Source organism: Medicago truncatula, chromosome 7 (genome assembly GCF_003473485.1).
Source record: "Medicago truncatula cultivar Jemalong A17 chromosome 7, MtrunA17r5.0-ANR, whole genome shotgun sequence".
In the NCBI taxonomy this organism is placed as follows: Eukaryota; Viridiplantae; Streptophyta; class Magnoliopsida; order Fabales; family Fabaceae; genus Medicago; species Medicago truncatula.
In genome coordinates, this window is record NC_053048.1 from 33,795,919 (window position 1) to 33,814,373 (window position 18,455).

General features: G+C 29.2%; 1 protein-coding gene across 1 annotated transcript; it reads right to left on the bottom strand.

Annotated features, from left to right (window-relative positions):
- Positions 1-12,435: 12,435 nt before the first annotated feature.
- LOC11435830 (uncharacterized) lies at positions 12,436-15,857 on the bottom strand. The gene is made up of 3 exons (XM_003623542.4): positions 15,085-15,857; positions 13,405-13,729; positions 12,436-12,788 (listed from the first exon to the last, which is right to left on the bottom strand). The coding sequence occupies exons 1-3, from the start codon at positions 15,525-15,527 to the stop codon at positions 12,561-12,563; spliced, it is 996 nt and encodes a 331-aa protein (XP_003623590.1). The 5' UTR covers positions 15,528-15,857; the 3' UTR covers positions 12,436-12,560.
- Between the last annotated feature and the right edge of the window lie 2,598 nt (positions 15,858-18,455).

An 18,455-nucleotide genomic window follows, 5' to 3' on the forward strand; every position in this document is an offset into this window, starting at 1 on the left:
TACTTAAATTTGTCATTGAAACTATATATTTTTAATGTGGTGGAATGTTATTTGAACAACCGAAATTTGACAATGTATTTTGACAATAGTATAAAAATATATAATTTATAATTCATTTATTTGTTACTATTGATTTGACTTGAGTGTTTAAATATGTTGTTGACAATTAAATTGTTTTCTATATATCCTAATTTAAAAAAATAAACATATATCCATCAAATCTATAAAAACAATAAAAGCATAATGCTTAAAATGTGCACCTTAATTAAAATTTGAAACAATGAAATACTCATATACCTCAAATAACATTTCCTATAATTTATTTTAATTTAGAAATAATTTCATTATGTAGATAATTGGAATGATTTTTTTGGAAATCATGTGGTATAGGTAAAATAAAGATTAATATTACCCCAAAAAAAAAAACATTTAACCACATGCATGTGTAAAATTCTTTATTAATTAAACTATTTTATGACATAACAGTCCAAAAGATGTATAGTCCTTATTATTTTTTATTTTCCTTTTGTTAAATAGTTTCAAAGTTTGGCTTCTCTTCTCATATCTCTATATCAAAAGTAAAATTAAATTTTGGACATAAAGTTGTAATTCTTTATTTTTAATTTAGCAGATAAAGGTGTAATTTGACACTTGAAAAGAAAGTCCCAATTGATATTGTTGTCTCTTTCGAGGACAAAGAAGAGGTTCTAGCTTGACAGCCCGACCAAAAGAAGATCAAGAGATCTTGTTACAGAATTATTTATACTGTTACAACTTGTTTTTTCCTGAAAATTCATGGTGATCCAATTACATATTTTATTTTTAGAATTTAATTTATATGTCCCCGACACGGTAGATATTTTGTGCATTGACAATGAATAATTGTTTGATTATTCTAGAGTAGTGATATATGTGCAATCATTTGGGACAACTTTGATGACAACTCTCATTTTCTCTCTTCTCATTGGTCCAAAACAATAAAGAGAGAAAAAAGAAGAGAGATAATAAAAATATAATGTGAGTACGAGAGAGAAAGTTGTCAAAAGTTGTAATAAAATGATTGTACAAATATCATTTCTCTTCAAAATATTTGATTTTAACTATGAAAAAAACTATGTTTACTCTATACCTCTAAAATAACTATATTTACTATTATGTTCTCGTGAGTTTATGTCAGTAAGCAAAAATAATGCATAAAATATATAAGATTCACGAGTTTAAATCCCGGAAAAAAAAACTATATTTATTCTTTTGCGAAAACAAAAAAGCGTGAAGGTATTATCAGGGAGATAGGGGAGCCACGGAAAAGGGGCCCTTATATACAAAAACACTCCATAAAGTTTTCGGATTAAATAAAAAAGGCTTAATTGATCTGCCGGTCATTTAACTTATTTCTTTTATTCAATTTGGTCCCATAAGTTTTAACAGTCACAAACACATCCCTTAACTCACCTATCATTAATTAATGTGATCCCCTCAAAAAGGAGATCGTTGGATAAGAGAGGTCTACCAGATCTTATAATATATCACCAACACCTGATTATTTAATTTCTTCATGTTCTTCCCCATCTTCATCATCATTCATCCTTCATCATCTTCATCAAATAAAATCAAAAACCCAACTTTTTTTTTCTTTCAAAAAGCACGAACTCAATAATTAACACCACCACCATCTTCCAAATAAGAATCAAAACTAACATCCATTAATTAAATTCATTACCTTCAACCCAGACATTCGAATCTGAAAATCACTTCTTCAAAAACCCTCCATGGTTACAATCTGAAAATCATTTCTCACTTCTCTAATTCATCTTCAACAACACTGAAACTCCCATTTTTCTAATTCTATTTAAAATTCTCAGAATTCCAACAACAACGATCTACATAATCATAACCCCTTCAATCGACCACAACCCCTTTGAGAAAAGAAAAAACTTCATCCACTTCATGACGCTGCAACGACCATGAACATGTCGTGTTCAACCATCGGTGCTGCAACGTACGCAACACTGTATCAGATCGAAAAATAACCAACTCTGCATTAATTTTGAATTTGGTTTATACTGATTCATGTGTTTGTTGTCAGAAATTTTTGCTTGCAATTTCATTGGTTTGGATTAGGGGTTATAACGTTTTGGATGATAAATTAACAAGATATATGAAATTGGGTTTGATTTTGAGTATGATGTTTCTGTATGAATTTTAAGAGTTTTTTTTCTTCTTCATTTTTATTTTTCTGGGTATACCATGTTTCTACAGAACAATGGAAGTTTTATAAGTTATTTATGAAAAGAACAAGAAAAAGAAACCACACAAGTATGAATTTGAAGGTCAGGGTTGGAATCCACAACCATGTATAGTGCATTGCGGCATAGGGTTTCGTTTTAGATCTGTGAATACAGTCGATACAAGTATACAACAGTAGTAGTAGAAAGAAGGGGGGAAATGCAGTATTTGAATGCAGTAATTGAATTAATTGGATGTTTTCTCTTTATCCATCGCTATAATTATAAATTGGATGTTGGCAAAAAAAAAAAAAAGAAAGAAAGAAGGAAGGATAAACACTGAAGAAGAAATTAGAAGATCCTGTGTAGGTGAGAGGTGATGATCTATGGTGATAGATTATGATGGGAATTGGTTTTCCATACTTCGTTTTTTTTTTTTTTTAATTTTTTTATAAAATTCACACTAAAATCAGGAACCATCGTGTGAATTATGGTGTGTTGTGTGGTTGAAGATGATTGAATTGAGTTAGATGATTATGGAAAAAATTAGGAGCAGAAAAATTTGTGTAATGATTTATTTATAAAAAATGGGTTTAATTTTATTTTATGGAGATGATGAAGGTTGAATGAAGATGATGAACATGGATAAAGATGAAGATAAGAGAAGAAGATGAATAAAGTAAATAAATTAGGTGTTGGTGATAGACTATAAAATCTTATAGACCTCTGTAATCCAACGGTTTTTTTTTTTAGTGGATTAAAATTATCAAAATTTGACCAAATTGAATAAAAGAAATAAGTTAAGGGACATGTTTGAGAAAGTTAAGACTTATGGGATCAAATTGAATAAAAGAAATAAATTAAGGGACCGACAGATCAATTAAGCCAATAAAAAACTATATTTACTCTTTATTGATTATCATGTAACTCATTAGTACTTTGATACAGGTATAGTATTTGTTGGGATTTTAGGGGGTATCTAAAGCCTCGAGATCATTACAGGAGATTAGAAATCTAGAACAACTACATAAAGGAGGAGATTAGAAATCTAGAACAACTACATAAAGGAGTTGAACACGAGGTGGATCTAAACAATCTAAACTAATAATTTAAACTTCAAAATTTAGGATTAGAAAATACCTTAGAATTCAATTTTATTATAAATATCTAAGATGATAAAATATTCATTGATCTTCATTTAGTTGAGATGAGGGTCTCACATTCTTTCTTTGATCTAGATTTAAACTTTGGATTCTTAAACATTAATTCTCTCAAATGTGAGATTATTCATATCTTTGACCACACATCAGAAAGCACCTTCGTGTTAACACCAAGTCAAATCAAACTCTTATATAAGTATCGAGGACCTCATATGGATGAGTTTAAATCACACAAGTGAATTGGACATCAAATCTTCACTCAAAATCTTGTGTCAAAATGGATTCTCACCCAATCCTCACATGGAGTAGTCTGAAGAAAAAATAAATAAGAGTTAGTTTGAGTTTCCTAACCACAAGGACTCTAATCATTTAGATATATTGAGCATTTGAGTAATTCCATGTCATGAGATATTTTGTAATTTTTTAATGCAAAAATTGTTTGAGAGCGTTTGCATTTTCTTCCTATAAAGTTATTAAGCATTATTCATGGCACGAAATTTTCTAACGTGAAATCGTGGCATGAAGAGGAGGGATTTGTATACTAACATGACATTGTGGCACGACAAGTGCAAATCGTGACACAGTTCCTCGGGGCTTTTGCATTATATAAGACTTCATTCTTCAAGTTTTAGGTAGGACTTCAAGAGAGATAAACATAAGGAATCAAAGGAGATAATTTTATGATTGAGTGTCTTTGGTTAGAGATTATCTCGGGTTGAGAAAATTTTATATACACCTTGGATGAGTGAAATCATTGAATCTTTTGTTCTTGGGAAGACATTGGAAAATTGGTAGAAATATGTTTTGTTCGTTATGAGTTTATTGAAGTTAATTTCTTGTAACTCTTTTGTATCTCTTTGTAAAGAACTCGTTGACAGTGAAACGGATAGGTCTTTTTCTTCAGAGTAGGTCATTGTTGGATCAAACTGGGTAAAGTTTTATTGATGTGTTTCTTTAACTTCTCCCTTTGCTTGTAGTTTTGTGATTTTACACTTGGTTCCTAAACTAGATAAAGGTTTGTTATTTTTGTTGTTGTTTGAGGTTACTTTGATGTTGGTCACTACTTCTCTTTTGCTCGATAACATCTAAGTTTATTGGTGTGATTTTGAATCCGAAATCACAGCAAAGATTTTTTGTTAGATTTTGTGTTGGAGAACTATTGCATATCTTGAATAAGAAGACCGTAAAAACATGATGATGAAGATTGCACAAATAATTTCAAAGCGTGAGTGGTAGACACTTAAATCGTTAGGCTCGATTCGGCCTTACAAATTTATTTAAATGAAATAACGGTCAAATCTACTTTAAGATATTTTAAAATCTTTAGCGTGAATTATACATTCACATCAAACATATCGATCAATGATAATTTACATCATAAAAACACTGAGTATAACTCATATCATGTGGACATAAAAGTGTCGAATATGACTCATATTCATCAAAGAAATATATGAAACTATAGTTTCTCTATAGTTGCATAGGTATGCACACTTGACTGAATTACATGAACAAAGATTGAGTTTTATTGTCTTGCAAAAAATCAAGAAAATAAAAAGTGGTTTAATTTTATTTTTTTTAACCTATCATAAGTTGATGGAGGGAAATTTATTGCGGACCCATATAAGATACTAGTACTAGGGTTATAGATCGGAGACCAGTTGACATAAATTGTTGAATTTTATCAACCACAATTTTGTTGTATTTAGGTATATGTCCCAATACAATCACCATAAAGGAACACATTAAGCTAACAGATAAGACAAATAAACATAACGTACTTTCGTTTTTGTGCCTACTGGTGGTCCAGTTTTATACTGATCTCTTTATTAATTTTTAACAGTTAATTATGATATTTTTGTGTCGCAATTTTTTTTCAAGAACACAATTAAACTTTGTTTACATTAGCTAGCATAAAATATAAGTTCATGTTAACTTATGTCTTAAAGACATACGTTAAAAAACATTAAAAAAATAACTATGCATTAAAAATATAATATTTTAACTTTTAAAAAGTTGAATATACAATTTTTAATATGTATATTTTTTTAATGAGTTAATTAACATGTGTTCTTGAAGATACAATATAAGTTAGCATTTATCTAAAATATATGTTAAGAAGTATAACAAACTTGAAGTGGTTATAGTTCAATGATAAGAGTTTAATCCTATAAAAAATGTAAGAATATTTTTTGCTTTAATTAACAATCTATAGTTTTTTGTACCAAAAAAAAAAAACAATCTATAGTTTTTTTAGGGGTATATATATATATATATATATATACACTCAATAAACTCTGTCTCTAAAGTACGTCATGGTTAATGCATATATTACACTGTGGAAAGAAAAGGAACTCACGAATGTAGCTACTATAGCTAGATTTTATATTCTTCCAAAGCTATAAAATATTTATGATTTTTTTCGAGAGAAATGATATTTGTATAACCATTTTTTAACAGTTTTTTGACAATTTTCTTTCTCATATTCACATTATCTTCTTATTATCTCTTCCTTTTTCACTCTCTATTATTTTTGACCAATCAAAAGAGAGAAAACCAAAATTATCATAAAAGTTGTACCAAAGAGTTGTACATATATCATTATTTTTTTTTTACTCCAAAAGAAAATAATTATGTTTTTCAATTATTGCTAAAGATATCACAGTGGCAACTCATGCATGTGCGAAACCACTAGCTTCCCATGCATTCACGGCTGGGGGATAGGCCACATCACTCAAGACAAAATTACGATTTACTTTGTATGTTTTTTCATTTTGTAATTTCATCGTTGTCTTGATAAGGATATCTGTTAAGAAATAAAATATATATATATATATATATATATATATATATATATATATATATATATATATATATATATATATATATATATATATATCTATGTATTCAGAAAGATATTTTTTAAATTTTTACAAAACTGAATATGAAATTATCAATAAAATATGTTTATTTTGCATTGTTTATCCTATTTTATTTGGCTTAAACACATCTACAATTAAATTTAGTTAGATTTTGTATAATTTTTAAGAAAATGTTAACAAGTGTCCTAAGATTACTCTTTAAGAGTTTAAAATAGTAAGAATTTTATAAAAATGTGTGCATTCAATGAATTGAAAATTGAAATGTTTAGCTTTTTAAATAAATGCATCGGAATAATTTCTTTATTTAGAATCCTTAAAGAGTGCTCTAAGGACACTCGTTAACAAGACCCTAAATTTTAAGCGGCTAACTACATCGACCTTACCAAATTTTATCATATGTTTGATTCCAATTTTTGAAGGTCAAAAGTGGTTATAGATCATTTTTTACATAAATATATTCAATAGAATATATTTTCTACTAACTTTTATGCATATTCTACTCAAAATAAATTATTGTCACTACAGAACTAAGCATACATTTATTTAAAAAGATGCTCATTTATTCATTTTGTCGAGTAAATCGATATCGATATTAACAAGATAATGAAAGCAAAGAAAGAAATAACAGGTTTTTCAGAATGTTCAATTATTCAAGTGGTTGATAAAATTGAGTAGCTGACTTTCAGGTGGTAGAAGGCGAAGTTTCCATCTATTCCCTTCAACTATCATGGTTGGTGGCTTAGCCTCATTCACTATATCGGACATAGGCTAATAGTTATTGGCTTTCTGTTTTCACTGATTTTTGGTTTCCCTTGTAAATATTTGTTGACTCAGGTGATTCTCCCTAACATACCTTGTGTTAGGAAGAATTTTTTAATGTGGTAATATAATTCATTTTAACCTCATTTAAAAAAATAATGAAAGCAAAAAGAATTGTAAGGAAAATTGCACGTGCAGAAGACAAAAATCTTGCAAAATAATGGGAGTAGTTATATTATACACGATAAAATCCAAAACGGTGAGTTGACAATTCGTACCACCTTGTATATCTATGCATGTACTTATGTAGACAATTGTTCACTAATGAACATATAAAGTCTTCTTCTTTTTTGTGATAGAAGAAATAGCTAAAATGCTTTGATTCTTTATCTTTACAAATTCATCGTTGTTGAGGTCAATTGTCAACAACAAGATAGTCAATAAAGATTTGATGCACCATGGCAACAACATATGTTTCCATGAGCAGTAAGAACTTAATGTGCTCAAAAAATCTGAGACAAGAAAACAAATGAGAGATATATTATTTTAGAATTAATAAGACATGAATATTAAATACAATGAATATACAACAACTTTATAAAACAAATCAACTAATCAATAATCATTACTAACTACTACTTCTTTCCCTAAGGAAAAAAAAAAACTAACTACTACTTTAAATAGTTTAAAACTTACTCTCTTTGTCAAAAAAGAAAAAAAACATTACTCTTTCGAAATAAAACATAAACAAAAGTGACAGTTTTTTTTAACAAAAAAACAAAAATGATAATTGAAGTCAATATATATTTTTATAAATTTAGTTTACATTAATTTTTCAATTAACTCTTTTTTTTGTGCTTATATTTCATCTAGAAAGTACTATAACTTAATATCATTTTTTTCTCTCTAATTTTACTTATGCTAGCTATCTTAAATGAAAAAATTAAATATTAATTAAACAGATATTTTTTATGTTACTTTATATTTATAAATCAGTTCAACTATTGATTTGATAAATATTATAAATTCAATCGCCTAATTTATTCGTTATTATTTATTAACTAATATTTTAGTTATATATGTTTTTTTTAGGATATAAGTTATATTTGTTATTGTTTTACTAAATAGATTTAAACTAGCATACATTTTGGTACGGATCAGTAACATAATGTGTATGACAGAGAGCTGATTCATGGCTGAAATATTTAATGGAGTATTGTCGATGTCAACGTGGGACATGATCAAATTGAATCCTACTAATATTGCCAAAAATTTCCATCCTAATGATCAATATATCTACCTCAGTAAAAATGAAATTAAGGTATCAGTAAAAGGTTGTGCATGTTGGTTTCTGCATGCTTTATTGCAGATAGCGGTTCTTTTTTACTTTATCATCATCACATATTCACATTCACATGCATGCATGTTGTAACATTTTTTTTTTACTAGTATTTCGTTCATTCACACTTTGTTGAAATTGAAATCAGTAACCAAAGCCACTGCCAAAATCTTTGCCTTGTGTCAATGTCAAATCCAGCTCATTAGATACCTAGCTTCAGCCTTTCCCTACTCTATAGTCTATAATATTGCTTGTCATGATCAACTATATAGAGTAGTGAATATGAATGGTCCAAGTTTCTGCGTATATAAACTCACTCTTTACACGCCAACAAATAATTAAACAAACAAAATTATACATCAATTGTCATTAACTACCCATTAATAAATCATTTTAACAAAATCCAAAGGCATTAGAAGTAATATACAAGAATTATCTAGCCAGCTAATTTTGTAATGTTCTTTCAAAGACCATGACTTTAAAATTCTTAGCATTAATCAATTAATCCCAATCGCTGTATAATATTAAAATTTCACTATAAATTAATCAATCAATTTCACAATTGCTGGACAAGATGCGTTCTACGTCTGTAATTTGTCTACCTTATGAATATAGTAACATTAAAAATTCAAGTAAAAGGCTCATAACAAGACTACCATATAAGTAAAAGCTCAATAAGCTAAGGCGTTTGAAGTTGAACCAACTAGATATGGACTACCAAGACTACCATGGAGCAGCATAACAGAGAAAAAGAACATGTGGGCTAACCCTCCGATCTCGGCCGATCGATGCCCCATATATATAACTCGTCAGAGATAAGGTGCAACCTACCTAATCGTATCTTACACACCGGCAATACCAACCACCTATTTAAGAGGCTTTTTCGGAGAAGAAAATACCCAGTTTATTATCTAAAAAAATATTTCAACTACACTCGTAAAACCTCGCTGACTTGAGTATTGAGGTTACACCACCTCATATTAATGAATGACTACCGTAACACTCCTATTTCGCAGGTGACGCTTAAATCCTAGTCAAGATAAGTTATATACAAATAAATAAACTATTTAGTAGGTGTATTCAATTAAAGATTGAAATCAGCTCGTTGCCAATTCTGAAATTAGGTTTATATATTCAATTAAAGTAACAAATATCAGTAGATTTTTTTTGTCTTGCTAATTGATGCCAAAAAACATTAATTAAGGACTTCATAAATATAAAATTTTATTTTAAAAATAAAGTTCTGGAAAAAAAAAATCTTACAAATAAAGTAATTATTTTTTGTCGTGTAATAATCACAACACCTTTTTGCAAAGCTTTTTTGTCTAATCACTTTTTTAAAATTTTTTTTACGAAAAACATCACATATTATTCTTTTGAAGGAAAAAAGAAAAAAAAAAACTCTACTTTTTAACATTCCTTATTTATGACCCTTGATTTTCTTGTCTAATGTGATGTTTTGCTGAGCTATCATTGATTAGGCAATAATCAAGATGTTCCTATCATAATCTTACAGAAAGATTTTGTTGGGATTTTCTACATGAAGGCCCATAATACAAGACAACACATTTTGGAAGAATAAGGAAACTTCAGTTACCTTCATGTTAGATTAGATTCTCACGGGTTCTTCCTCTTATTCCAACATCGTAACCTCCATAGAAATATTTTTCTATTTGCACGATTAACGAAACTTCATCTTCCCCAATAACAGATTGTGATTACGTTACGTAACTAACATTTTATCACGCCACACAAAAAATATTACTCGAGTGGGCACTAGAACAAATTATGGAGTTAATCACTGTCATAAGCCAATAGAAATCAAGTTAGCACTAGAACTTATAATAGACTTGCTTATACTAATTTCTTTATAGAATTTCAATGAAATGATCATAAAAATTATGAGTAATATTTTTCAAACCTTTTAGTTTTAGAAAAATTAATATTACAACAATATGTCAAAATAATAATAATAATATATGACTTATAAAAATGAGAGAATAACGTCATCAACATGTTCTAACATACACTTTTCACCATATTCTTTTCCGTTGTTGGCATTCATATGAATCTCTGACCAAAACAAATAAAATATTCATATGAATCCCACAATTTTAATATAGGATTCACATAATATGGTGGAAACCATATAAATTTTACCTAATGAAAAAAGAATGTATTGAAAAGTGTATGCTAAAGAGTGAATTTCCAACATTCTTAAAATAAAATAAAATAAATCATTTCTGCTGGATTTAGGTTTGAACCAGGGTTAAAGGGTATATAAAGTCCCCATCTTGATTAAATATGTTGAGCGGGTATGGGCGGATTAAGACATTTGGTACAAATGGGGATAAAATTTCAATGAAACAATAAATTAAACTATGTTAAAAATAAGAAATATCATTGTTTGATACAATACAACAATAACAATCGTCTCCTATTTATTTGTTGAAAATGAGCTAAAATGACATCATGCTAATTGTTAAAAGAACATATCTTTTTATATAAGTTACAAGAAGTTTATTTAACCACTAATCACTCATTTTACATAGTTGACTCTTCATGACTTTCATAGCTTAAAAAATATGTTCAACACTTGCAGTTGCTACCGACAAAAGAGAAGCCAACTTCAAAAACTTATAAATCATAGCAAATGTGTTGCACTTATTTGTTTCCACAAGTTTTACACAAGGTTGTTTTTATTCTTAACATATTGTGTTTTATTTATAAGGAGGGTAATAGTTATTTTGATCCGAGAATGTGTAAGAAGTAAACATAATAGTTCCTCAATGTATCAAATTTTTTAAAAGTCTTTGATTGTGCACTACGCTAGTCAAAATAGTCCATAACATTAAAATACTTCTTTAATATTATCATATTAATCCTTCAGCATACTTACTTATTATCACTTCAAGGACTATTTTGAATAACAAAGTGAAAAATCAAAGTCTATTTTAGAATTTTAATACATTTAGAGACTATATATTGTGACTACTCATTACAACCAAAATAACTATTACCTCTATTTATAATTTAGCAAAAAATTGAATGTGTGGCTTTAGCCACACATAACCATTAAATAGATCCGTCCATGTGGGCGGGCATCTTCAACTAATATTTCCACGTCGTATAATGAATGACTCATATGCAAAGAAAATAGTTTAAAATGAATTTTCTATTTAAATTATCAATGCAATATTAATTACATTTTTAAAATTATACTATCTACAACTTCCAATCATTATTACAACGAAAAAAAAAAACACTTTTTAGATACATTCTCAATACAATATCTTTCATTTTACATTTAGTCTCAATTCTATATATTTCATTTTCTATTTATTTTACTTGTGAATAGACTATATTTGATAAGGGTAGTTCAGTAAAAATATTTTTCTCTCTCTTATATATATTAATTCATGTGAAATTATACAAATAAATCACTCATTGTGTGACGGTGGGAGTACATCATATTATATGATCAATGGGATTTTTTTCTATTTTTGGCATAAAATTTTAAAGCTCTAACTTGAGCTGCTTGGCCCTTGAACTGACTCTCTTTTTCAACATAATCTTTGATATAAAGTTGGTTTATATATTCTATCATTGAGCTTTTTTTGTTCATAGTATATTTGTTGCTAAGTTGGCCCTTGAACAAACATTAGTTGTTTAGTATGATATTATAGTAATAAAGATTTAAATTTTGAACCTCCTTCTCAAACTCTTTTAGATATCTCATCCATTAAGGTTATTATATTCATGGATAAATACAAAATTTAACAAAATAATAATAATAATCTTAACCAAAATAATAATAATAATAATAATAATAATAATAATAATAATAATAATAATAATAATAATAATCATAATAATAATCATAATAATAATATTATGATTATTATTATTATTCAAAAAAACAAATCAAACTCCACATGTTTAAATTGCTTATATGCAAATCTTAGCTTTATTTGTTTATGTGAAGTTCAATATGCATACATCATTTTTGCTAATTTCATCTCAGAACTTGTAATTTTTTAAGCTAATACACACAACCTTTACACTCAAACTGTACATCAAAATGGCCTTCGTAAATAAATTAGAGAAAAAAAATACGTATTTGGGCATAGCAACATCATGAACACACACAAAAGGCATCCAAAGAAAAGAAAATGGAGCAACCGTGTTCTAAGGATCAAGAAAAGATGAAGTATAGAAATTTGTATAAAAATACAAGACAAAGTACAATAAGGATTTGATCGTTTAAGGATATTATCTTGTCATAATTGTTTAATATGTGATTTTGATTTGGAGAGACCAAGCATGTAAGCTCTATGGAGAAAGAGGCGTCGTTGCTACTCTGGAAACTCGGCATGAAGATCATTTCCCCAGGAACATATTTGAATACGTTGTTGCTCCAATCCTACATTCATAAAGTGAAATTCTTGGTTAGTTTCTGGTTTGTCGCTTATCATATTTGATATTATGGGCTTACTAAAGATCAAATAAAAGAGGGTTAATACATGTCCCCTATGTAATATTAGCGATTTTCCAGTTTACCTCTGTAACAAAATTTGTTTAGATTCCAACACTGTAACTTGAAGATTCTTTGGTTTTAGACATTTATGAAATCAAATTACAAAGTTTAAGGTACTTTCGCCCCCTGTAATTTGAGATAATTTTGGTTTACCCCCTGCCATATTATCGATTTATCCAGTCAAAATTCATAAAGGTCTAAAACCAAATAATCTTCAAATTACAGGGTTGGAATCTAAATAAATTTTTTTACAGGAGTAAACTGGAAATCGCTAATATTACAGGAGGATAAACATGTATTAAGCCAATAAAAGACTCTGATTATTCACCTAAACAAAAGCCACTCTATTATTGAGTAATTGAATCTTTAACTTCGTATCTACTACATCATACATCAACTGACATATTCAAATCAAAAGTTCTTATCCAATCATACAATTGCTGCATGTATAAAAATGCCTAGTAAAGTACTACATTTGCAAGCAAAAGATGAGATTAATTACCTCTAATTGCTTGCCAACAGTGACAACTATATGCTCTGGACCTGCATCAAATGAGAGAGGACCTCTTTCAGTTTGAACGTAAAATATGCAATGCTCCATCGGAAGGTAGAAGCGCAAAGCATGTTCCGATAATATGCCCTTCGTAAGACCCGAGACACGTTCATTTCTTTTGGGGGTATTGTCATGGGGATACCTGCAAAGGCAAATCACAGACTCTGTCTCTTGAATCCGCTCCTTAAAATCTTGAGATGTGTCCTGTTGTAGAGCCAGAGTCACTTGCTCCACTATATTATCCAATCTACTTGCTACATTCCCCATATGAACCCTGCTTGTGTTATATAAAAATAACTTAGTGACAATGAACATGACCGGTTGTTTATTTCTTTTATCAGCTATATACATGTTAAACGGTAAAACATAAATCACGAAACAATTAAATAACCGAGTATATGCATGTTTGCTTTGAGTGTGAATTTGACAGAGCTGCGGGTTACACTGTGATTTTGACGAAAGCTATAATTTAAGTGAGTGTTTGGAAAAATGCTAAGTCATGTTCATAATTTTGGTTGTCCAAACCCTCTAATCACTAGCTTCTGAAAAAACCAAAATGTGTTTAGGGACGCAATATTTTCACTCTTGCCAAACCAATCACAGGATAAAGTTTCAACAAACGCACAATGCCGCCGTAATTTTGTCAAAAATTGTCCTTCCAAACATATAATATGTAGGGTCAGTAGTCTAATTACATTGTGAAACAATATAATTTGGCTTTATTTATAAGTATGAGGCTTTTATTTGTAAGATATTGGTAATATATTACACGGTTATTTAATTATTTACTGCTATACATTATATAAAGTAAAATATTTTGATGATTTATTATATCATTTTTTATTATTCTTCTCATTTGTATGTAGCTAGATGTATAACAATAATTAGTTTTTGTATTCTGATGTACCGATGGGTGGGAGGTAAATATAAATGTGTGGACTTGATTAGAGTTTTCCCACGTGTGGAGTTAAAGACCAAAACTTTTAGTATGAGACAGACATCTCTCAAATCAGTTCAAGCAAAGTGGTCAAACATGATGATAAAAACGTGTTCTGTCAATCAGCATCATTTGTGTTTGACACTTTTGATTTCTTAGTACCAAAGGTTGTGAATATTTTACAAAGAGTTTAAAGGTTCAGGAATAACAAGCTTGTGTCTTCTATACCTATAAATGTAGCTTTAAGATGATTGGTTTTGACATTGAAAAATAATTTACAATGCAGCTTGATGATTAACAGTGCATGTTGTTCACTTACCTTGTGTATAACTGTTTATAAAAATTTTTGTTGATAATCATGTATCTGCTCCCCTTAAACAGTAAAACAACATATAGATTCAAAGCATACCAAAAAAATAAAAATGTGATGCCTAGATTGAGTTGTATTATTCGGCTAAGAGGTAAGTAAAGCATAGTCACTAATTGTTTCATATAGTTTTTTTATGAAATAAAATTTCTTAATATGCTGCCTGATTATTATTTTGAGTTTTACAATAAACATTTGTGCATGAAGTAATGGGTGCCAATCAAGTAAAAAAAGTGCTTAGTGTGATTTGTGTAACATTAATATATAAATTTCAATCTACAAAAATAAAGTAGCTTGCACGCAAAGATCGGTGGAAAATATTTACCAAAATTTCCGATGCTTTTGATTGTGAGCGGTGAATTCCATTGCTCCATTGCTAGATCGAACACATGGAATCATCCCTCCGCAGCGTCCGTTCCTCTCAACGTACACCTTTTTCGCGTCTTTGAAAACGCCCTCTGATTCCTCCGCTATAGTTTCGAGTTCATTACCGGAGATTCCATGGCTCCGTATCCGGAACGCGCCGAATTCCTTAACGGAGCGAAGAAGCATACCGGCAGATGCATGTGGTAGAAACCGGAGATCGATTTCCGCCGGTGACGGTGGAATGTGAGATTCCGGTAATGTAAGTTCCGGTAACTGGAGCTTCTCCTCGAGAAACTGGATGAAAACATCGTTAGCGGCGGAACGCGATCCTCTGCCAGTAGGTATCGGTGATGGAAGAGGTGCGAGAATTTCGCTAACGCTTTTGCATCTTATCATCGGCATTGCGATGAAAACGACGTCGTTATATATAATGTCTCTATTTTCGTTGCAAATGTTAAATTACCGTAACAGAATCGACGGCGTTGTTATGAATAAAAAATGTTGTTGATGAATGTGGATTAGAGGGATACGACGTCGTTTGAAGGATGATGAATGAAATGGTGGTGATGATGAAGGTGGTTGGTGTTAGAAAAGTGCTTTTTTGGAAAAGCTGAAAAATTGGAATGTGAGGGACCCTTTCGTTGATGGGTGCATGCAAAGTGCAAACCACGCTTTATTTCATGTGGGGCGCACGACTTCAAAAAAATTAAAGCAAGCAAAAATTGGATCACCTCCCATTCCTCTTATTCTAAAACAATATTAAAACAAGTGTTTAATAATTTTGTCAACTTTTATGATTCTATGCAACTAGAAGATGGTATGTACATGTAGATGTTTGATTTATCAACAAAAAGCTTGTTTGTTATATTTTTTCTATACATTTTATTTTACGGGGTAAAGGGCCTATTATCTTGTGCACCTATTAAACGCCAAAAGGTAATTAACTACCGTTTTGTATACATTCTAAATTGATTGAATCAATTGCAAAAGTGTTTTAGTCAATTAAAAAATATCGAACGACAATTAATTGTTTTTTTGTAAGGTTTGTTTACGAGTTTTGAGGGGAAGGAAAAGAAAGGCTAAGGAGGGAAAGGGAGGGAAGGGAGAAAGGAGGGAAAACATTCCCCTTGTTTGGGAGTTAAAAAGCCAATAAGGAAATGAGATAGAAGGCTTATGTTATAATTTTACTATTTTACTCTTTTTCCTCTTAAAATCAATACATTGTTATACTTTGTAATTTAACTTCTAATTTATTCAAAACAACTTATCTCATGAAAAACAAATTATTATGATCTATTGTTAAAAAACAACTTATTCAAAGCAACTTATTTATAAAAAATAAAAATAAAAAAACTTATTACAATCACTTTTTAAAAACAACTTATTACGATCTCTTTTTAAAAAACAGCTTATCTTATAAAAAACAAATTATTACGATCTTCTTTTAAAAAACAACTTATTCAAAACAGCTTATTTATGCAAAACAGCTTATTATGACCTCTTTTCAAAAAAATAGCTTATTCAAAACAGTTTAATACGATCTCTTTTTCAAAAACAACTCATCCAAAACAGCTTATGTATACAAAACAGCTTATTACGACCTCTTTTCAAAAATCAACTTGTTCAAAACAGCTTATTTATACAAAACAACTTACTACGATCTCTTTTTCAAAAACAACTTATTCAAAACAGCTTATTACGGCCTCATTTTCAAAAACTGCTTATTCAAAACAACTTATTTATGCAAAACAGCTTCATACGACCTCTATTTCAAAAACAGCTTATTTATACAAAACAGCTTATTACAACCTCATTTTCAAAAACCGCTTATTCAAAACACCTTATTTATACAAAACAACTTATTACGGCCTCATTTTCAAAAATCGCTTATTCAAAACAACTTATTTATACAAAACAGATTAATATGACCTCATTTTCAAAAACCGCTTATTCAAAACAACTTATCTCATGAAAACAAATTATTACGATCTATTTTTAAAAAACAACTTATTCAAAGCAACTTATTTATAAAAAAAAGCTTATTACAATCACTTTTTAAAAACAACTTATTTCTACAAAACAACTTATTACGGCCTCTTTTTAAAAAACAACTGTTTTGTATAAATAAGTTGTTTTGAATAAGCGATTTTTTGAAAAGGAGGTCGTAATAAGCTGTTTTGTATAAATAAGTTGTTTTGAATGAGCGGTTTTTGAAAATGAGGTCGTAATAAGTTGTTTTGTATAAATAAGTTGTTTTGAATAAGCTGTTTTTGAAAAAGAGATCGTATTAAGTTGTTTTGCATAAATAAGTTGTTTTGAATAAGGTGTTTTTGAAAATGAGGTTGTAATAAGCTGTTTTGTATAAATAAGTTGTTTTGAATAAGCGGTTTTTGAAAATGAGGTCGTAATAAGTTGTTTTGGATAAATAAGTTGTTTTGAATAAGCGGTTTTTGAAAATGAGGTCGTAATAAGCTGTTTTGTATAAATAAGCTGTTTTTTAAAAAGAGATCGTATTAAGCTGTTTTGCATAAATAAGTTGTTTTGAATAAGTTTTTTTTTGAAAATGAGGTCATATTAAGTTGTTTTGTATAAATAAGTTGTTTTGAATAAGCGATTTTTGAAAATGAGATCGTAATAAGCTGTCTTAGATAAATAAGTTGTTTTGAATAAGCGGTTTTTGAAAATGAGGTCATAATAAGCTGTTTTGTATAAATAAGCTGTTTTGAATATGCTGTTTTTGAAAAAGAGATCGTATTAAGCTGTTTTGCATAAATAAGTTTTTTTGAATAAGTTGTTTTTTAAAATGAGGTCGTAATAAGCTGTTTTGTATAAATAAATTGTTTTGAATAAGCAGTTTTTGAAAATGAGGTCGTAATAAGCTGTTTTGTATAAATAAGCTGTTTTGAATAAGTTGTTTTTGAAAAAGTGATCGTATTAAGCAGTTTTGCATAAATAAGTTGTTTTGAATAAGCTGTTTTTGAAAATGAGGTTGTAATAAGCTGTTTTGTATAAATAAGTTGTTTTGAATAAGTTGTTTTTAAAAAAGATTGTAATAATTTTAGTAATCTCTAAAATTGGAATTTTGAATTATTAAGAGGGCAAAATTGTCAATTTGTATGTTTAACCCCACAAAACCCCCCAATTTTGGGGAACTTTAAAATTGGACAAATGAAGCCCTTCAAAACCCCCCAAAACCTTTCCCTTATTTTTTTAAAACTCGCAAACAAGGGTTTACCACTCCATAAGCTTTTCCTTCCCTTCTCCTCCCCTCCAAAACCCAACTCGCAAACAAAGTCTAAGTGTCCGTAAGCAATTGTCAAGTGTATAACG